The 23137-nt window shown below is 40.4% G+C and overlaps 1 protein-coding gene across 5 annotated transcripts in view; it reads right to left on the bottom strand.

Moving 5' to 3' along the window:
• Nucleotides 1-23137, bottom strand: part of ANKRD17 (ankyrin repeat domain 17) — a 165413-nt gene that overhangs the window by 123806 nt on the left and 18470 nt on the right. Inside the window, exon 1 of one of the 5 annotated variants that reach the window (XM_008157462.3) lies at nt 6788-6833. The exons of the other annotated variants lie outside the window; for them this stretch is intronic. Within the exon in view, the coding sequence (XP_008155684.2) occupies nt 6788-6820 (33 nt within the window). The 5' untranslated portion in view covers nt 6821-6833. Of the gene's footprint in view, nt 1-6787; nt 6834-23137 lie in introns of those variants that run through there. 5 annotated transcript variants of the gene reach the window in all.

Here is a 23137-nt window from a genome sequence, read left to right as displayed (position 1 = left end):
AATGTCACCTTGGTTATACTAGTTTTAGTATAAAACTATTATACTAAATATAGGACTTTAACATTAGAAATCCACAGATTTACTGACATAATATATAATGTATATTACATAAGCTAATACATTTTATACAATAAAAATAAATATAGCAAGTATTTGTCAAAAGAGTCTATTTCAGGGAAATTTTATATCATTACTAAAAGTAACTTTATACTATCACTAAAATAACAGCAAGTGGATTTTCCCTGAACTAGAATGCACTACTTACCATTAGCCCATAATATTTGACAAATCAAAAAGAAGCAACATTCCCCTGACTCTTTCAATCTAATCCTACCTAATAAAAGAGTAATATGTAAATTGACCGCACCTTTGCTATGACCAAGCCACGCCCACCAGCCAATCAGGGTGAGTATGCAAATTAACCCAACCAAGATGACGGTTAATTTGCACTTAGAGGCGCCCTGAGCGGACCCCCTGTGACAGATCACAGGGAGCTGGGGGTTGCTTCGGCCTGGTACACGAGCGGACCCCTTGCGATTGATCGCAAGGAGCTGGGTGTGGTATCTGCTCCGGCCCCAGGCCAAAAGCCTCCAGCAGATGGAGCTGGAGCTGGGGGTTGCTTCGGCCTGGTGCACGAGCCAACCCCCTGCGATCGATCACAGGGAGCTGGGGGTCCGCTCCTGCCTAAGAGGCTTTCATTCTGGGCAGGCCTGGGCAGGGGCTGAGCCGGTGATCAGAGGGAGCTGGAGGGTCCGGCCCAGGCCTAAAGCTTCTGCTAGAGGCTTTAGGCCTGGGCAGGGCCCAGCCCTCGATTGGTGTGAACTATAGAGGAAACACCTTTTCTGACTGCACATTGGCTAAGCTTCCTGTATGCCACTGGTAATAGTCTTAGTAACTTGGGTAATAAGAATCCAAAAAGGTGATCTAGGGTTTTTCCACCACACTTCTGGAGAAAATAATGAAGGTCTGCTGCTGGAGGGCTAAGAAATGTCATACGCTGCCCTAGCCGATTTGACTCAGTGGATAATGCCTCGGCCTGTAGATAGCAGGGTCTGGGTTCGATTCTGATCAAGGGCATATACCTAGGTTGTAGGCTCCTCCCTGGAGGGGGCCCAGATCAGGGCTCATGCAAGAGGCAACCAATCAAAGTGTTCCTCTCACTTTGATGTTTCTCTGTCTTTCCCTCTCTCTTCCATGCTCTCTAAAAGTCAATGGAAACATATCCTCAGGTGAGGATAAAAAATAAATAAATAAATGCATATCCTATGAAAGACACATCTTGAAAATGCCTAAAGAAAGTTGTCATTTTTTCTTGGTGAAGGGATTTGAGTCCGTGTTGATGAAAACACCTTGGTGGCTGCAGCAGCGGGGTGATGGAGCTGGTACCTTCCCTTGATCAGCCCGGTTGCCTCCCACAAAGGGGATGTCCTACTGCAGCTTAGGCCCGCTCCTTGTAGGGCGCGGGCCTAAGCCATCAGTAGGACATCCCCTGAGGGTTCCCAGTACATGAGAGGGGGCAGGTTGGGCTGAGGGACCCCCGATCCCCGGTGCACGAATTTCATGCACCGGGCCCCTAGTATATATATATAAAAGGCTAATATGCTAAGTGTCCATCCAGGTAATGACCTCACATTATCAACGCCCAGCTTACTCTCGCTAGCGACTAGACTCCTTGCAGTTTCTTCAGCCCAGGGACATGACTTGCTTTATAGCAAGGTGGAGACATTTCATACTTTAACCAAATGTCTGTGAGGCATTTTCCCATGCCTCATCTCATTTGATCCTCACAGAAGTCCTGGAGTAGGTAGGCAGGAGACTCGGTGGAATCCTTTTTTTTTTTTTTCATTAGCCATAAAACGGAGATTTAGAAAGCTTAGAAACTTGACCTGACTAAAAAGAAGAAACGGTGGACCTTAAGAATGACTTCAGGTTTTCTCACTGAGCAGAATATAGGCAAACACTGCTGCAGTTAAATAGTTTACCTTTTGTTCTCCCTGCGTGATCTACAATAATAATCTGCTTCATGTTGATATTTACTGCTGTGTTGCTGACAATTACCTGAAAGAGAAGTCTGGATGCTTCACTGGGCTGGAAAAAGTTTAGCTAAATCAGAAAGCAGGTCTAATTAAGCAAGTTCATTCTACATACATAAAAGGCTAAGTTGACTCGCACATGCACGATACATATAAAGCTCTCGCTGGTACCAATCACATGCATGTATTTCGATCTGTCATTGTCGATTGTGAATTTGGTTGACACTTCTATTATAAAGGGCAAATAGCGATATTAAAATATTTCTTCTAATTAATTTTCTTTCAATGTGCACAAATTCGTGCACCAGGCCACTAGTTAAAAAATAAAAACCATCTGGTGTCAAGGCATGGTTCCATAATAAACCAAAAAGGGTTCAACCAAACCCTCCACCCATAGTATCTCTTACACAGCAACCATAAAGATTTGAGACTTTTATCATCTAGTAGAGGCCTGGTGCACGAAATTCGTGCACTCAGGGGGGAGTCCCTCAGCCCGGCCTGCACCCTCTCGCAGTCCGGGAGCCATCAGTGGGACATCCTTAGCACTGCTGCAGAGGCGGGAGAGGCTTCTACCACCACCGCTGTGCTCACCAGCCATGAGCCCGATTTCTGGCTGAGCAGTACTGCCCCTGTGGGAGCACACTGACCACCAAGGGGCAGCTCCTGCATTTAGCGTTGCCCCCTGGTGGTCAGTGCACATCATAGCAACCGGTCGTTCTGCTGCCGTGCCGAAACCAGCTCTCCGACATCCCCCGAGGGATCCTGGATTGCGAGAGGGCACAGGCCAGACCAAGGGACCCCACCAGGGCCAGGGAGGGACGCAGGAGGCTGGTCAGCTGGGGAGGGACCGTGGGAGGGCTCCAGGGCATGTCCAATCCATCTTCCACAGTGCCAATCTGCCAGACCCCAGCAGCAAGCTAATTTACTGGTCAGAGCATCTGCCCCCTGGTGGTCAGTGCATGTCATAGCGAGCGGTTGAGCAGTCTTAGCATATCATTAGCATACTGCACTTTGATTGGTTGAACGGCTGACTGGACACTTAGCATATTAGTCTTTTATTATATAGGATATTACAACCTGTAAAATCAAGTACAGATGAAGTCAGAAACACTTCCTTCAGCTGACAAAGGAACAAAACTGGGCATGAGAGTTGTCACTGTTAATTGTAAATATTGTTGTTTTCATAAAAATGTGCTCCCTTTTAAAGCAAACATATTATCAAATGTTATACCCTGAACAAAGATTCTGAATATAAAGATAGAAACATTTGTGACAATTTCTCAATTCTAAGACAAATCTTACAGAAAACTACTAAAACCAGTTAAATTATAAATAAAACTAAAATACAAAATAATTATGTTTCTGAAGTAATCTCTCGTTTCATGTATTCGTATAAATAAACTCACATACATATAAACTTCATGTTTATATACACAGCACTTCATTACACAAACTTGGAATACATACATACACACACACAAGCACACAGACAGTTTGGAGGACTTCCTCTTCTTATTGATCTCTCTAAAGTACTAAGATCCATCATTATATATAACTTAAAGGAAAAGTATCAAAATTCTAAAATTATAATCATGTCTCAGCAATATAAGAAAACAGATATATAAGCAGGCTCACAGCCCTTTTCTACCATTTGTATTTGACTACTTCCTTCAGTATTAGTTAAGGTTAACAAAAGGAACAGAAACACTTTGACTACTTTGCTTTGGAGGAGAAAATTACTGACTGGATTATTTGGATAACTTAAGTAACCGAGTTTTTCTATTTAACCCAGGGGTCCTCAAACTTTTTAAACAGGGGGCCAGCTCACTGTCCCTCAGACCGCTGGAGGGCCAGACTATAGTTTAAAAAAAAACTATGAACAAATTCCTATGCACACTGCACCTATCTTATTTTGAAGTAAAAAAACAAAACGGCAAAAACACCCGCATGTGGCCCGCGGGCTATAGTTTGAGGACGCCTGATTTAACCCATACCTTGGTATACCTGAGAAGCAATGATATAAGTTAAAATCAATCTCTTCCAGTTTTATAAACTCTAGACACATACAATATTTTACCTAAGTTTTTGAAGATCATTTAAAATTTCAAGTTAATGATGCTAAATAATCACCATGAACCATAGCATTATGCACTGTATTCAGTGATGATTCTGATTTAAGAATGCCTTTTAAAAATGTATGATTCAAAGAACTAAGCTACTCTGGAAGAGAAAAAAAATAGAAGGGGTCCAATGTTTAATGTAAATCAGAAGAAATCTACATAAAAGTCCATTATGTTCAATAAAGTCACAAAGATGAAAATTAAGGTAACAAACTTAAAATAGTTCAATATCAGGTACAATAATATAATTGTCACTGTGATATAAGAAGAACTTCATTACTCATTATTGACATCTGTATAAGGAGTTAATCCTTTAAACAATAATTTTCTGGAAAGCTCATTGTGTAATTGTATCTTTTCACTTGCAATATGAGCTACTTTAGAAAATGATACTTAGCTTCACAGAGTTATTAGCAAGTTTATCCTCTTTGAACTTTTTTTTTTTAACTTCTCTTTAAGTATGTTTTTATGATTTCAGAGAGAGGAAGGCAGAGGGCGAGAGAGAAACATGAATGATGAGAGAGAATAATCAGTCGGCTGCCTCCTCCATGACCCCTACACCAAGGATCAAGCCCACAACCTGGGCATGTGCCCTGAATGGGAATAGAACCATGACCTCCTGGTTCACAGGTCAATGCTCAACTACTGAGCTACACAGGCCAAGTTAAACTTTTATTTTTAGCATTAGGTCATTATAAATACTTACAACTTTAGGCATAAAAGCGTATTTTATTATTTGAAAAATTTTTACATATGGCCTACCAATATGAAAAAATCCTCAGTTAAATCAAATAATACTAAATAAAGAGAAAACTATTCAGTATGGTTTAATGCAACAGGTATATAGGAACCAAATTAAGAGATTAAAAATTAGAATAATTAAAATTACAGGCTATTTTAATAACTACTAACAATGAACAAATTAGGTACGGTAAAATCTTAACATGATATTAAACAATTTCAGTGGAAATTATAAAAAGAAAATGTATAAGATACCACTGAAAAACCTATACTTAAGGCACAAAACTATGCTTAAGTGGGTTTTCCTAGAAAGTAAATAATACTTTCAGAATCTGTTATATAATGTAATTTTAATGGCCAAAAAAAAGTCAAATAGTTCTATTAAAACCTATTAAGTACACTTTTTAAAAATCCAAAGCAAATTTTTAGAAAGCAAATGAAAATGTATCACTAGAAACTCATAATCCAATTAGACTTGTTTAAACTCAACCACTAAAGTCATGTGACCATTCCTATTTACTTAAGTTTCTTAATAAAAGTGTATATACTACTATTTCTAAGTAGATAATTCACCATACCAGAAATTTTTAAGGAAACTCACTAACAGTATTTAAAGAAAAAAAAAAAAAGGAAATAATGGAAATTAACCAGAGGATTTAAAACTCAGACAATGACCTCTTAGGAGTAAGGAGTATGTTGGCAGGTGTGTCTGCAAGAAGCTAGATAATACAATGGAATCAGTTTTCATTCTGCAGAACAACCATGAGGCTTGCTGCAATGTCAGCTCCAAGCACACACTGAGAGACTCCAGAAACTGCTCATTGATCATGCAGCACTTTATAATGCGCATAAGCTTTTTTCTCCTGCTAACCCCGCCTAGCTTCCTTTTGCAGCTTATTCTCTCAAGCCCTCTCCCCCTAATCAAATCACTTCCTGAACATAGGGAAATATTTAATAAATTATCTTAACAACTTGAATATCAGGACTACCATTCACCATCATGAAACCTCTTTATCTTAATTAGCCTGTCTTTTCTTAATGAGGGGGGGGAGGACCCTAAGAGGTATAGATAAGAAAATGGGTTTTAAATATCTATACCTATAAATACAAATGTTTGACAATATACTACACAACCAAGGCCAAAACCAATTATAGTTTCGCTCTGACATGTATTTCTCTGAATTGATTTATATACTCAAATAGGTTCTTATAAAATTGATACTACTAGGGAAAAGAGAAAACATAATTTAAAATTCTCATAACTCAAAATGTAGGTTTTACTGGGAGCTCTGAAGCTTTAGTTCCTTAAATTTTAGGATTCTTTACTTTTTATTTACTAATTTATTTTATAATAATCAAAGTCACATGAAAAATCTAGAACTAGATATATATATATGTACATATATATGTGTATACACACACACACACACACGCTTATTTTTACCCAAAAACTAAAATAACCAGCAGTTTTTAATAGTTAACTGCAAGCAGAGCTTTAGGCTTAGATATGTAAATGAATTCTAAGACATATGATACTAAACCTACTCAAAGCTTCTTTTCAGACCCCACCTTCTAATGAGTTAATCTAAAGGTCACCACAAGCACAGGCTTTTTATTAAGACCGAGGCCTGCTCTCTTTTTTAAATTTCTTATAAAAAATATATCTCACAATTTATGAAACATGAAGTTTTAACAAAACAATTCTAAACTTGTTTAGTAAACACATGAATCAGATTGCCACATTCTCACACGGGGTAAGGTCTGACTGTATCCTGCTTTTATGCTCTGCCTCTCTGCTCTCTCCTCTAATCTATTCATCTGAAAAATAATTCCGTCAGATAGACTTCTTTGTTTAGATTTCAACTTTCATTTCATTTACAAATCTAGCCCTACCTCAAGAATGTCTTCTAGAACATATGCTTCCATTTCAGCCGCTGTCTCCACCATGTTTTATCAAACTGCCATGTTTCTTACTGCACTATGATTAGATCATTGCCAGCAGGAACACTCCTCTGTGTCAGCAAGGGAACAGGAAATGGAATGTTCTATTACATGCCTAAAGCAGCTTAGCTGTTCAGCCAGGCATCTACCAAAAGAGCAGGGGGGTGACTCACTGTGTATTTTTTAAAGATACAGAAGCTCTATTCCAAAGCCAACTTCTGGCAAGTAATTTCAACAGACAAAATTGATAAAGTCTCTCACTTTATCATTTCAAAACTTAAAAATCTTAAAATTCCAAAAAAGACATAATTATATATATATATATATATTTTTTTTAAAAGCTATTTAACATGCCTGGCTTCCTGGTTGAACAAAAGAGGTTGAAGTGGGTTACGTAGTAATTTGTCCTTAGTAAAGCCTTGTAGTAAGATTAATGGCTGTATTAAATACTCAAAGGAAGCAAGTTAATACCAAATTAGGAATTTGCTACATCAGACAAATGCATTATATAACATATATACTACAGGTGTTAACATGAGGGTGTCAAAAATAATTATCTTAATGTAAATTTTTTTAAATGGCAAACTGGTTTTCTATAAACTAATCTATTTGAAAATATCTAAGAGAATGAGATCAACATTCAACTGATTTACAATTACTAAAGCAAGACATAACACATGGTTATATTCATTTTCTAGAAATGCCTTTAACTTCATTTAGTAACCAAAGACATGCTCCCGCCCACTTCATAAATAGTATAAAAGACTAAGATATTTCACATAACCGAAATTCAGAAACACTGAATCTGGACATTCAACAGCAAATACACTGAGTGGCCAGATTATTATGATCTCTGAACACATAATAATCTGGCCACTCAAGTGTGCAGTGAGTGAGTGAAGTAGAGCCAACTTATATTATATTCATTATTGTAACTGTTCCTCAGTTTAGTAAAGTTTGTTACTTTGTCAAATTTCTTCCCTATGTAATCTGAAATATGAAAAAATTCAATGAGAAAAGAATGATGTTTTATGCTCTTATGGGCATTAATAAAATAACCCTGCACTTGTAAGAGTACCACACAAACAACTGAATTTTAATGTGCAGTTTAACCAATATAATTATAATTCTAAAGTGAAGAGTTCTTCTGGTCTAAAATTTCCCAAACACACACACACACACACACACACGCACGCGCACGCGCGCACAAAAAGAAAAAAAAATTATTTTAAAACAAAAGAAAAAAATTAGAGGGAGCTGTTATTAACAAATACGGCCAAGTCTATGCTGAGAAAGATGACATGAATGACATTGCCAGTAATGCTTATGTACTGTTTATCAGAACCTGTTCAGGGTACAGTCAATAAGACATAATTTCTTCTTACAGGTTTATATGAAGATCAAATGAGATAAAGTATCTACTACTCAGTTTCTGATTATTAGGAGGCACCCAAACTGTGTCAGGCAATATGTGTTTTATTTTGTTTTTAAATATAGTTTTATTGATTTTAGAGAGAGAGGAAGAGAGAGGGATAGAGAGATAGAAACATTGCTTAGAAGCATCAATCAGCTGCCTCCTGCATGCCCCCTACTGGGGATTAAGCCTGCAGCCTGAACATGTGCCCTGACCATGGTTCATGGGTAGACAGACACTCAACCACTGAGCCATATCGGCTAGGCAGGCAATATGTTTATTTTTTCATAAATGTAATTTAACCCTTACAATAACCCTAAATGATAATTTAAAAGAAAAATAACATTAATAATTACATTGTGCTTACTATATGCCATATGCCATTGTATTAACTCATTTAATACTCACAACAACCCTAAAAGAAAGGAAGGTTTTATTATTATCATCTCTATGCTACATATATAGAAACTGAGGCACAGAGAGGTTAAGCAACTTACCCAACTTACTCCTAACTGAGCTAATTAAATTGAGAACCTAACATTTGAATCCAAGCAGTTGGTTCCAGAGTCTGTCCATCTGCTATACTTCCTCCAGGTGATATTATCCCTATTTTACAGATGAGGAAATCTAGTCTCAGATAGTACACAATTATATGGCAGAGTTGGGATTCACCCAAGAACAATCTGACTCCAAAACTGTGTGAAATTAATGGAAAACAAATGACATTAAAAATGTTTTCCTTCAGACTATATAATGCTTATGTGTGGGTATGTCTGGCATTTGGAGTGTTGTCAAAGTAATTTCCAATGTAAAGGCCTAGCTTACAAAGAACTAGCAAACTGGCTTTTACTATTTCCTGCCTTCCAGGTCAATTATTTTTATGCTTCAAATAAACTGCTTCACCCTTAGACTAAGAGAAGTCATCAATAAAGTTTCTCTTTTCTTAAACCTTCCTCTAACATAAACAAGCAAAGATAGGTTTGAGTTCAAAGAATTCTCATGTTGGAGCAATCATTTCCCATAAGCCAAAGTAGGTTTTCCAATGTTATATTACAAGAAATCCAGCACACTAGGCTCAAGTCAATCCAACAACTCACTCTCGCCTTCCCTTCTGTTCTAGGATCATTAGGGTACTTATATTTTCTGACATTTACTGTTAAGTTTCTTTCTTTCTTTTTTACCAATAAATATGTGACTATGGTTTTCTACAGAATTATAGGTGTTTATATACCATCTACCATCTCTCTCCCTTATCAAAGCAGAAGTTTGATGAAAGTAGGCAACACTTTGTTAACCTACGTATAGGCAGTAGTCTCTGGCACAGGCCAGGAACTTAAGTATTTGTTGATTAAATAACAAATGTATGAATAAAGGAATCATTTGATATCCAGTGATCTATCCTAATTCCTTTTAAATTATTTTGTTATCAGAATAATTTCTAATGACAAAGACATTTGTTCTGTGACTACTACCTATAGGTCACAACAAGAAATAGTCAATATAAGCAGAATTTATATTTTAGAATTTTGTAATTCTTTGTTACACAACAAATTATTTCCTCTTAATTTTATTATCTGGTCCGTTTGTTAATAAGATGACTTATGCCACAGCATAAGATACTCTGGGCACATAGGTGTGAAAGGAGATTCATACAATTCTGCCTTAAAACCCTACATTTTGGCACAGCTGGTGTTGCTCAGTGGTTGAGCCTCAATCTATGAACTGGGAGGTCGAGGTTTGATTCCAGATCAGGACACAAGCCCAGCAGGCTCGATCCCCAATAAGGGGTGTGAAGGAGGCAGCAGATCAATAATTCTCTCTCATCATTGATGTTTCTATCTCTATCTCCCTCTCCCTTCCTCTCTGAGCTTAAAAAAAAAAAAAAAGACCCTACATTTTAAAAGTGAGCCACCTTCCATTTCATTTTGCAGACCAAAATAACCTGTTTTTCCATTTGCCTAAAATGGATTTCAGTGTTACAGGATCTTTTATTTATGCTGATGGCAAAAGCATTAAAGGTAAATAGTAGTTAACACTAACAGTTACGCAAATACAAACCAATCCTATATAATAAAAGGATAATATACAAATTGACCCTAATGGTGGAATGATCAGGAACGACTGGTCACTATGACGCGCAATGACCACTAGGGGGCAAATGCTCAACGCAGGAGCTGCCCCTGGTGGTCAGGGTGCTCCTACAGGGGCAGCTCCGCTCAGCCACAAGCTGGACTGGTGGCTGCGAGCGCAGTAGCGGTGGCTGGGGCCTCTCAGGGCCTCCTCGGCAGTACTGAGGATGTCCCGAGCTCCCAGAGGGATGTCTGACTGCCAGCTTAGGCCTGATCCCCTGGGGAGCGGGCCTAAGCCGTCAGTCGGACATCCCCCAAGGGCTCCCGGGCTGGCTGCCAGAGGTATGTCTGACTGCCAGCTTAGGCCCGATCCCCCGGGGAGCAGACCTAAGCCAGCAGGTGGACATCCCCCAAGAGGTCTTGGACTGTGAGAGGGCACAGGCCAGGCTGAGGGACACCCTGCCTGAGTGCACGAATTTTCATACACCGGGCCTCTGGTACATCCTACCTAATAATAGACAAATATGCAAATTGACCGCACCTTCGCTATTCCCAAGCCACGCCCACCAGCCAAGCCATGCCCACCAGCCAATCAGGACAAGTATGCAAATTACCCCAACAAAGATAGCGGCTAATTTGCATACCAATACAGCAAATTGGATTTGCTTACCTTCCACATCCTATATCAGTGATGGCGAACCTATGACACACGTGTCAGCACTGACACACGTAGCTATTTCTGATGACACGTGGCCGCTGAGGCGGCCGCATGCCGAGGATGAAACATTTGTGAAATAATGTTTTTTCCTCAAAGTGACACACTACCCGAGCTATGCTCAGTTTTTTGGCGAAGTTTGACACACCAAGCTCAAAAGGTTGCCCATCACCGTCCTATATAATAAAGAGGTAATATGAAAATTGACCATCACTCCAACACACAAGATGGCTGCCCCCATGTGGTCAAAGATGGCCGCCCCCATGTGGACACAAGATGGCCACCCCCATGTGGACACAAGATGGCCGACAGGGCAGGGCAGTTTGGGCAATCAGGCCAGCAGGGGAGGGCAGTTTGAAGGGACCAGGCCTGCAAGTGAGGGCAGTTGGGGGCAATCAGGCCTGCAGGGGAGGACAGTTGGGGGCAACCAGGCTGGAAAGGAGGGAAGTTAGGGGTGACGGGGCTGGCAGAGGAGGGCAGTTGGGGGCGACAAGGCCTGCAGGGGAGGGCAGTTGGGGGGGACCAGGCATGCAGGGGAGGGCAGTTGGGGGGAACCAGACAGGCAGGGGAGGGCAGTTGGGAGGGACCAAGCCTGCAGGGAAGGGCAGTGGGGGCAACCAGGCTGGAAAGGGAGGGAAGTTAGGGGTGACGGGGCTGGCAGAGGAGGGCAGTTGGGGGCGACAAGGCCTGCAGGGGAGGGCAGTTGGGGGGGACCAGGCATGCAGGGGAGGGCAGTTGGGGGGGACCAGACAGGCAGGGGAGGGCAGTTGGGAGGGACCAAGCCTGCAGGGAAGGGCAGTTGGGGGGGACCAAGCCTGCAGGGGAGGGCAGTTGGGGGTGACCAGGCTGGCAGGGGAGGGCAGTTAGGGGGAACCAGGCCTGGAGGGGAGGGCAGTTGGGGGCGACCAGGCAGGCAGGAGAGGGCAGTTAGGGGCAATCGGGTGGACAGGGGAGCAGTTAGGCATCGATCAGGCTGGCAGGGGAGTGGTTAGAGGGTGATCAGGCTGGCAGGCAGAAGCGGTTATGGGCAATCAGGCAGGCTGGCAGGCAGGCGAGCGGTTGGAAGCCAGCAGTCCTGGATTGTGAGAGGGATCCCAGATTGGAGAGGGTGCAGGCTGGGCTGAGGAACACATGCCCCTCCCCCCCCCAGTGCACAAATTTCGTGCACCGGGCATCTAGTTCATTTCATATTATTCATTTTTAAAGTATAAAATTCTAAAGTAATCCTTCCAAAATCAAATGTATACTAAGAGGACAAGGCCACATATAAGCAGTTTTTATTAGCATAAAGATCCCTAAACAGTTTCTAGATATATATCCCAGGTCTAATTTTGATAATATTTAAAAACAATGATTAAACTTTCACCAGAACCTTTGAAATCAATGTTAATAGTTGGACACTCTTTTAAATACCTGTAGGAGTAATTAAAAGACTTAGGTAACAAAGAATTGATAATACATAAAACTATAACTTCATAAATAAAATAATACAGAGGCCATCATATACTATATTCTCCCCCCCCCCCCCCATCACGTAGAATATTGTAAATATGAGGTTAGGTGTGAATCTATGATAACAAAAGTGTAATACGCTAATTAGACTGGATGTCTCTAGACGTCCTTCCTGACAAAGCCGGGGCCAGAGGGAAGCCAACCCGGGTCCCAGGTGCCTGGGGGAGGCCCAAGGGAAGCCAGCCCAAGTCCCGGGTGCCTGCAGGCAGCCGGAGGAGGGAAGCAGTCCGGGTCCCGGGTGCCAGAGTGAAGCTGGTGCCAGCAGCTGGTGGAAGGAAGGCCTACTCTTGCACTAATTTTCGTGCATTGGGCCTCTAGTTATTTTATAATAATTTACTTAATTGCTTAAATAAAATTTTTCTCAAGGCTAATATTATTATAAGCCTAATAAACTCTTTTTTAAGATCATTATTATTTTTGATCATTCATTTATAATACAAACTAGGGGCCCAGTGCATAAATTCGTGTACCTTGAAAGGAACTGTGGGCCGCGAGGCTGCAGTGGGCACAGGGGAGGGTCTTGGCCCATCCTCCACGCCCCCACCTGGCCCCTCCACCACAGCCCCTGGTCCCCTCTCTGTTGGCAGCCCTGCCCCACCGCTGCTGCTCCCACATGCTGATGGCACTGGCCCCGCTCGCACCCAATGACAGTGCTGAGCGATTGGGGCTGGCCAGGCGCCAGCAGCAGCTGCAAGTAGGGTTGGCGCCGGCAGCAGGTGCAAGCACTGGGCAGGACTGCAGTGCACGGGAGCAAAGAATTTTCAATAACCACCAGAAGCTCATCCCGATGACAGCAACCGGCGCCCCACCTTGGTATGGTACCCCCCACTCACCTGCTCCACCATCCCACCGCAGCCGACGCCCACCATGTTCCACGCACGACCCCTGATGGTCAGCGCACATCATAGTGACCGGTTGTTCGGCTGTTCTGCCATTCGATCTATTTGCATATTAGGGTTTTATATATATAGATATTTACTGAGTGCTTACTAGGTTACAGGCTTTATACTATACAATGGATATAGAATGGCAAATAAAATCAGTACATCTCGAAGAGTCTATAATCTAGAAAAACTTGATCCTGATTCTAGACAAAGTTTAATACCAAAATTTTCAATAATTTTTCCTCTTGTCTGATTAACAGACCTTTTCATTTTCCTATAATCCAACTAATAAATAAAACCCAAAATGCCACTTGAACAATACAAAAATATTATATTTAAACAAAATATGTCATCCAAATGTGTCCTATGTACATAATGCAACACAAGCACAGTTTTGTCCAAATGTAACATACTAAGCAAAGTAAGAAACAAAGCAGCTTGCCTATCTTTTCACATCTCCAATTCTAGTCGTGCCTACTGGACATAATCATCTGTTGTCTCTACCCATGAATTAATTCTTTTCCCCAGTGTTTCACAATAGGTTCTACGTATATAAATTGATAAGATATACTTACTGTTTTTAGATCACATTCACCCCTCAAATCTGTCTGTATTATACATTTTTTAAAAAGTACATATATAACAGGAATTATTTTAATATTTTTGGTTTTACTTTAAATAGGCTATAAATATTGATAGGATAGCATTCTCCATTTGGTCAGCAATGCATTAACTATCTTCTGCTCCAAAGCAACAAGTATCTACAAATACACCACACATACCCATAGCCTCCTCACCTGCTATACACCTCACACACACACAGTGGTGGAGAGTGAAGGGACTGGGAATAAAAATACAAATTACAAGAGCCTGGTCAGTATGGCTCAGTGGTTGAGCATCTACCCATGAACCAGAAAAGAGCCTGGTCAGTATGGCTCAGTGGTTGAGCATCTACCCATGAACCAGAAGGTTACAGTTCAATTCCTGGTCAGGAGCATCTACCCATGAACCAGAGGGTTACAGTTCAATTCCTGGTCAGGAGATGACCAGGTAGCAGATCAATGATTCTCTCTCTCACTCTCTCTCTCTCTCTCTCTCTCTTTCTCTCTCTCTCTCTCTCTCTCTCCCTCTCTCTCTGAAATAAATAAAAACATATTTTAAAAAATACAAATTACAGGAAAACACTTAAATCCAAAGCCAATTTTTCAGAATCACTAATTTCCACCACCCTTTGAAAGGACAACTGTCCTACCCTAGGGGACTAAAAAAGAAGCTCCAGGAAACACTTAAGATAGCACCAAAGGCATAGAGAATAATCAGGATACAAAAACTATCCAAGTAACCTTAGATACTGTTACTGGCTTTCCTCCTGTTCCTTCAAGGTCTGGGTTTGCTGGTAACAGCTCCAATCAGTCTGGCCTCTCAAAATGCCTGTTACCACTATGCTATTTCTAGCCTAATTTATTTATACTAAATCTTGAATGGTTTGCCTGTTCCAAAGACTACTCTTTCAAACTCCTAATTGCATCTCCTAAGAAATATATTACATTAAATTGTATCTATCTTCCAAGGTCTAGGCCTAAAATTACAAAACGGGATACCATTCCCTTCTACTAATCTAATCCTGACCAGATAGAGGATCCTGAAGGGTCTTCACATGAAGAGAATCTCAGAGCCTAACTGTGACATTCCAATATTCCCAAGGTAGATATACAGAGAGGATTCCCACACAACACTCATGTAATTTTTTCATTCAATATAACTGTGAACTACCTCTTTAGCTATCATGTGGATATCTCACAACACAGCTATTTTAGAAGCAATGTTGCCATTAGCTTCAACTTCCCACCCACCTCCCATCCTGGCCCAAATTTCAGATACCCAGTGTTACTACCAAATCTCCAACAAAAACTAACACAATGTAAAAAATCTGAAGGCAATATCTACTAACTTTGATGTAAGTGATCTCACTAATATGCTTTATGAAATCAAATTTAACCCATATTCATATATTTCAACTCCTCTCACCAATTTCTTATCAGAGTCAATAATTTTTATAGAAAGCCTATTGACGCCCATCCTCTTCAAATATATAGAGCCATATCTCTCAGTGAAGATAGTTAATACTGTTTAAAGGATAGGCCACTGAATAATCTATCTATATAAAAGCCTAATATGCAAACTGTCCCCTCGGGAGTTTGACCAACCGGGAGTTCAACTGCTCGCTATGACATGTGCTGACCACCTTGAGGTGCACGCAGAACATGGTGGGCTCATCAGCAGGCGGCAGAGTTTGGAACATGGCAGGCGTCAGCCACGGCAGGATGGTGGAACAGGTGAGCAGGGGCGCCAGACCAAAGCGGGACGCTGATCGCTGTCATTGGGGCGAGCCTCTGGTGGTTACTTAAAATTCTTTGCTCCTGTGTGCCGTGGTCCCACCCAGCGCTCGCACCTGCTGCCGGTGCCGGCCCTGCTTGCACCCACTGCCAGCACCGGCCCCGAATACTCAGCGTTGTCAGCAGGTGAGTGGTAGCTACCAGCCTTGATCTCCCCTCAGGGCTTCTCCACCTACCCCTGCTCCTGAGGGGCGATCAGGGCAGCAGCCGCTGCTCATACCCACTGCTAATGCCGGCCCCCCTCGCACCCACTGCTGACGCTCGCCCCGATTGCTTGGCGTCGTCAGCAGGTGCGAGTGGCAGCTGCCGGCCTCGGTCGCCCCTCAGGGCTTCTCCATCTCCCCCTGCTCCTGATCGGGGTAGCAGCTGCCGCTCGCACCTGCTGACGGCGCTGGCCCCAAACGCCCTGCGCTGTCAGTGGGTACAAGCAGGCCTGGAGCTGTCAGCACGTGGGAGCGGCAGCAGCGGGAGCGGGGCAGCCAGCAGAGAAGAGACCAGGAGCTGTGGCAGGAGGGAACAGGTGGGGGCGCAGAGGATGGGCTGAGACTCACCCCTGTGCCCACTGCAGCCTCACAGCCCACAGTTCCTTTCAAGGTGCACGAATTCGTGCACTGGGCCCCTAATATATAACAAAACCCCAAAATGCAAATCGACCAAACGGCAGAACGACCCATCACTATGACACGCACTGACCACCAAGGGGAAGACGCTCAATGCAGAAGCTGCCCCCAGCCCGCAGACCCCAGGCCACCCAAGGTAGGTGCCAGCGGGGGTCCCCCAATCGTCCCACTGGTCACCCCACAGAGGGAGGCAACTGGTGGTAGCAGCAGGGGGCGGAGCCAGCAAGTGGGCAGCACCAGGCAGGCCAAGGTTGTCCCACAGATCAGCCCTGATCGCTGGCCAGGCCTAAGAACCCTACCCTTGCATGAATTTTGTGCACTGGGCCTCTATTCTATATATATAAAAGGCTAATATGCAAATTGTCCACTCGAGTGTTCAACCCAGAGACTAGGAGTTCGATCGCTCGCTATGACCTTTGCTGACCACCAGGGGACAGCGCGGAACATGGCAGGCACTGAGGGAGCAAGAGAAGGAGGAGGCAGGGAGGTGAGGGGAACCATGCAGAGAAGGAAGGAGGAGGCGGGGAGGCGGGAAGGCAGGGAACTTGATTGGCCCTGGTCGCCGGCCAGGCCTAGGGACCCAACCCATGCACGAATTTCATTCACCGGGCCTGTAGTAGCTTATAAAGTGCTTTAAAGCATATCTGATCTGCCAAACATCATTTTATACTTAATAATTTGTTCTTGTATGCTTGAGGAAACCATCTCCCTCTTACACAAATTCCACAATTTCTAGTAAAATGCTTAAAGTAGTTCTCATAATTAACTTATTTTAAAGGTAGCCATTTGTATAACTTGATTTTTTAGCACTCCAGCTTGCTTAAAAAAACTACATACAATTTAAGTAGATTATAGTATACCTAGGACATAGGATCTTTTCCAGTTCACATTTGCAATACTTAAAGGTGTATGATATCACAAAATATATTTTAAAAAATCAAATCTAAAAACATACAATTAGAAGTCTGCTTCCAAAACCATTATGTTTCTGATGCAACAATCCTAAAACTAAGTTTCCAAATAACATTTTACCTATGTAAAGCATAAACAGGATGCCAACCTGCCTTTAAATTGAAGTAGCATAAAAATAAAATTATTTCATTTAACAAATATTGTCTGCCTAGGGCCATAATATTAGTTTCTTTCCTTTAAAAAAAAAAAAAAAGATTTTATTGATTTTAGAGGGGTGAGAGATAGAAACATTAGTGAGAGAAACATCAACCGGCTGCCTCTTGCACACCCACCACTAGGGGCTTGAGCCTAAAACCTAGGCATGTGCCCTGACCAGTAATCAAACCTGTGATGCTCAATCCACTGAGCCACACTGGCTGGGCTCAGCTTCTTCTTTAAAAGAATTAAAAAGATCATTTCTATTTCCATCTTCTTCCTTTAAGTTCTTCCAGAAGATACACCCAGCCTCCAGTATTTGTGGCTCTCACTGACCACATGACTTCCTCCTTATGGATAAGCCAAGCTTCAAACCCAGGTCTTTGATACATCAAGAGAAAATGTCATCTTATTTAGAGGCATTGACAGGAGGAAGGACTCAGAATTTTCCCATATATCAAAATTTTTAACAATAAACTTAAAAAACAAAAAAGAATCATAGAAAGGATTCAGGAATTGACATACCAAATCAAGAATCTAAGCCAATCAAGAAATAATTATGCATACTACATATAAGTAGTCACACATATCGTATGCAACTTTCCAATTTCTGGAAAAGGTTGTTAAGAACGCAGTCATTTGATTTTCCATACATTCCCTCTCTGGCATTAAATGGGGATTTTCTTTTTATCCTTACAATTCTGAAATTTTACCAGATGTAGATCTTTTTTCATTTATCCTGCTTGGTACTAGATGGGCTCTTTCAATCTGAAATACATTATCTTTCTCCAGCTTATGAACTTTTCTTCAGTTGTTTCTTTCAATATTTTCTCCTCCGAATTGTTCCTGGTCTCTGCTTAAAGAACTCTTATGTACAGATGTGAAGACTTTGTGATGTATTTTCTATACCTCTTTAACTTTGTTTTTTCCAGATTTTTTTTTCTTTTTTGTGGCACATACAGAGTTCCTCTTTAGTTCCAAATCAACAATTCAGTCCTCATTCATGCTAAATTGTTATTTAGCCCATCCATTACATTTTTTCTTTATAATTTTCTAAATCTTTTCTGGTTCTCTGCCCCCTTTTCAGTGAAACTTTGATTAATCATTACAATACGTTCTTAAATCTTAAATGAAATACAATTGTACCTTTTCTTTGAAGTTTTCTTCTGAATTATATCTGAGGTCAATTGTTCTTTTATTATCTTAATCCTCTTCCATTGTGATTCTCCTCAATTGTCTGATTATCCCTGTTTATACTGGTGCACAAGAGACTACTTTAGAGAGTATAGGAAGCCAATGTGGGCTTTCTCTGAGGTTGTTCGGATTTATTTTCCCAATTGGAAATGTAGTACTTAAATGGAAATGTATACTATTTAAACAGACAGGGCATGTGGATAAGCAGGCACCACAGAGGAAGGCACACTTTCTATCTTCTTCAAAATTTTTGGTCCTCTAATGCAGGCGTCCTCAAACTACGGCCCGCGGGCCACATGCGGGAGTTTTTGCCGTTTTGTTTTTTTACTTCAAAATAAGATATGTGCAGTGTGCATAGGAATTTGTTGATAGTTTTTTTTAAACTATAGTCCGGCCCTCCAACGGTCTGAGGGAGAGTGAACTGGCCCCCTGTTTAAAAAGTTTGAGGACCCCCTACTCTAATGGTACCTGTAGTGGATTGTGAACTGTAATTTTACTGCTCAAACATGCTTTCCCCCAACCTCTTTTCTTTCACATAATCCCTCTTGTCTGTAGGAAAAATATTCCATGTGATTTGGGTGGGGTGATTCTTTCCAACCACCATAGGGATGGCCACATGAAGGTACCTGGACACAAAGTCGAGCTTGCTGGGTACCGCCAAAATTGGTTTTGTTCTGGAGTAACATGCTTTATTGCTTCTGCTTCTCTCAGGTTCCAACATCTCAGTAGCTGTCCTACTCAACTGTTGGTCTACATTGTTAAGAAATAGGATCTTAGACTTCAAGCCCAAGGATAGGCATCAATGCCACTGGAGTTGTTTATAGACTGTAGAAAGGGCATGAAGGAGGCCCACCTAACCTAGCACTTTGGAAAATAATTCTTTTAAAAATTCTTGATTATTACCCAATTGCCCACTACTACTCTTTGTATTTGTTGATTCCAAGCATGGAGCCTTTCTGAGATTCCCCTAGGACAGTGGTCAGCAAACTCATTAGTCAACAGAGCCAAATATCAACAGTACAACGATTGAAATTTCTTTTGAGAGCCAAATTTTTTTAAACAAACTTCTTCTAACGCCACTTCTTCAAAAGAGACTCGCCCAGGCCGTGGTATTTTGAGGAAGAGCCACACTCAAGGGGCCAAAGAGCCGCATGTGGCTCGCGAGCTGCAGTTTGCCGACCATGGCCCTAGGAAAATCTGAGCTTACCTCTGTTATCTTGGGTTCCAGTGTTGCTCAGTGATTGAGCATCAACCCATGTACCAGAAGGTCACCGGGTTTGATTCCCGGTCAGGGCATATGCCCGGGTTGCAGGGTCGATTTCCAACAGGGGAAAGCCTATAGATGTTGATGTTTCTCTCTCATCAATGCTTCTATCTCTCCCTCTCCCTTCCCCTCTCTCTAAAATCAATAGAAACATATATTTTTTAGAAATCCTCAGGACTTAAATAAGACAGAGTGACATCCAGAGAAAATAAATACTAATAGGGCTTGAAAGCTGACATTAGAGCTAGCACATCCTAAACCATTATGAAACCATTGTAGTTTTTAAAATATGGCATTGACATACATAATAAAATAAGAATTCCAGAAACAGACCAATGCACCACCTTTGGTCTAGCACTTTCATCACTGGGATGTACCTTACCGAAATATAGAAACGCATACACAAAGATAAAAGTCAAAAAGAGTCTACGGCAGTATTATTTGTAAAGGCAGAACACTGAGTACAACCAAAACACTGCCTACAAACACTGAATAAAACCAGGAAAGTCATGATACCTGACAAGGAAATCCTGCACAGCCATTAAGAAGATCTAACTTTAGGTGTATTAATATGGGCAGAGTCTATGATGAGTTATTAATGTAAAAAAAAAGCTTCAGAATATTTTTATCATGACCCCATTTTACACAAAACAAAATTTGTTTACATAAATATGCATGTGGATATATGTGTGTGTGTGTGTGTGTGTGTGTGTGTGTGTGTGTGAAAATGCAAAAAATGGGGCATGAAATATATACACTTAAAATTTGTACCTTGGGATAAAAAATAAGGGAGATTTTCAATTCTTACTGGTTTTCTTCTACTACAGTTTATATTTACTACATGTTTAATAAAAACAGGAAAAAAATGCAATCTCCCTTTAAGATTCATCCCACATAAAAGAATTAAAATAAGCAGAAATAAAACACCAGTCACACTTTAGTATCATTGCTGCATACTTTAGAATAGGTTTGGTTTAAAAGATCTATCATCCCTACAATAGAATTAAAACTCATATACCTCAGGTCTTATAGCAGCTCTTTTATTTTATTCAGGCACTTCCTGAATAGCAACTGTGTCGGTTTTAAAATATTCCCAGTTTATCTGAAATATATTTTTAAAACATGGAAACAAAACTAAAGAACACTGGAATAATAATGCAAAAGAACTAAACATATTCATAGAGTTCATAGGTCCTGCCCTAACAGTATGTAGAAATGTACAAGTCCAAAGGCAGCCCACTTAATACTAGTCTTAAGGACATTATGCTAAGTGAAATAAGGCAGTCACAAAAAGACAAAGACTGTATGATTATACTTGTACGAGGTATCTAAAAGTAAATTCATAGAAACAGAAAGTAGAATAGGTTGCCAGGAGTTGTTTAATGGGTATGAAGTTTCAGTTTTGCAAGAGAAAATGTTCTGAAGGTCTGTTGCACAATATGAACTGTACATTTATATGGTTAAAATGGTAATTTTGTGTGTTGTTTATCATAATTAAATGTTTTAATCATTAAAAAAATAAGAGGTATGAACCAAATTACATAAGCCACTTAAAAATCACTAAACTATAAAGAGATGAGATAAAGCACTTGATTAAACTCTTTTCTAACTTCTCAGTGGCCAATATAATTTAAAATATAACATGTAAGATTAAAAGTAAATATGATGCATATAAACTGAATCTATAAAGCACAAATCTTTATGAGACTGATATAAGGAAGGAAATTATTTAGTTTCTCCCAATAACTTCAAAAATATAATATTAAGTGAATAATATTCACAGAAAATATAAATTAAAATATTAACAAAATCAAATCTAACAGTGTGTTAAAAGAATAATACCATACTAGTATTTCAAAAACATTAATATTAGGAAATTTATTATTGCAATTCATTATATGAACAGACTTCAGGGGAGAGGGAGAGAAATAATCCTTTCAATAGATGCCAAAAATACATTTGATAGAATTCAATATATATTTCTGATGCTAAGAGAGATACACTAAATTGATACAGGCTATTTGCATTATACTTAATAATGGCACAACAGAACTCCCAATAAAACAAAGGAAAGAAAGACCACCTCTACTACCACTTTTATCCAATATTTAGGGAGTGTTCAAAACTGATGCAATAAAAGAAAACAAGAGGTATAAATGTTGAAAAAGAAGAGACAAAAGACAAAATCATTTACTGAGCAGTTTAGTCAGAAAAAAACACCCACAGAATAAACTGGCTTAACATGAGAATTCAGTTTAGTGGCCATATACTCAAGATGAATAGGTTCCTATACTCCAACTATAACTAATTAAAGAATGGAAGAAAACATACCATTCAAAATAGCAATAAGGACTACAAAGTAATCTAGAATAACCTTCACAAGAAATGTGAAAAACCTATATGAAAACTATAAAAGTTCATTAAAGACAGATGAAGGGCCTGAAAAAAAGAGAGGCATGCCATGTTTCTGGATACATACCTATTTCTTCCCAACTTAATCCAATTTTAATGTAATTCCAATCAAAATCTCAATGGGCATATTTTACAGCAATTTACAAAAGCTATCTGACAAGCTAAATACACAATAACCAAAAGTCTTGACAAAGGTGATCAATGAGGGAGAACTGCCTTCTAAGATATCAAAGCATGCTAACATATTAGATTGAACAATATGAAATCACATATATTTGGTAACTTTTGAGATACAAAACAAGCAATTTCAAAATGTCTACCTAATAACTAAAATTGGTACTGACTCCAGATAAGTTTACCTAGTAACAGGCATAATATGGAAGGGAGGATTGAGGAAGAGAAAAGGTGTTGAGGGGAAACGTTTCTTCTAACAATCCTGGAAAAGAAAGGATTTCTAACTTGAAACCTAAAAGCAGAGAAGAAACAAAGAGCCAAGGGAAGAACATCCCAGAAAGAAAGTAAAAAGACCTCAAGTGAGAAAGTCTGCATGTTCTAAGAACAGAAAGGTCAGACGGTAACCAAAAGATAGCAAATGAACTGAAAGGGATATAAAATGAGGATAGAACAGTAAGAAGGATCAGCCAGACAGTCTTACAAACTAAGGACTCTGGGTTTTATTCTGAGAGAAGTCAAATAATGAGTAATATTTCAGAAA

Source organism: Eptesicus fuscus, chromosome 2, assembly GCF_027574615.1.
Source record: "Eptesicus fuscus isolate TK198812 chromosome 2, DD_ASM_mEF_20220401, whole genome shotgun sequence".
NCBI classification, from domain to species: domain Eukaryota; kingdom Metazoa; phylum Chordata; class Mammalia; order Chiroptera; family Vespertilionidae; genus Eptesicus; species Eptesicus fuscus.
Note: the sequence above shows the minus strand (reverse complement) of the source record. Positions and strands in the feature narration are given on the sequence as shown.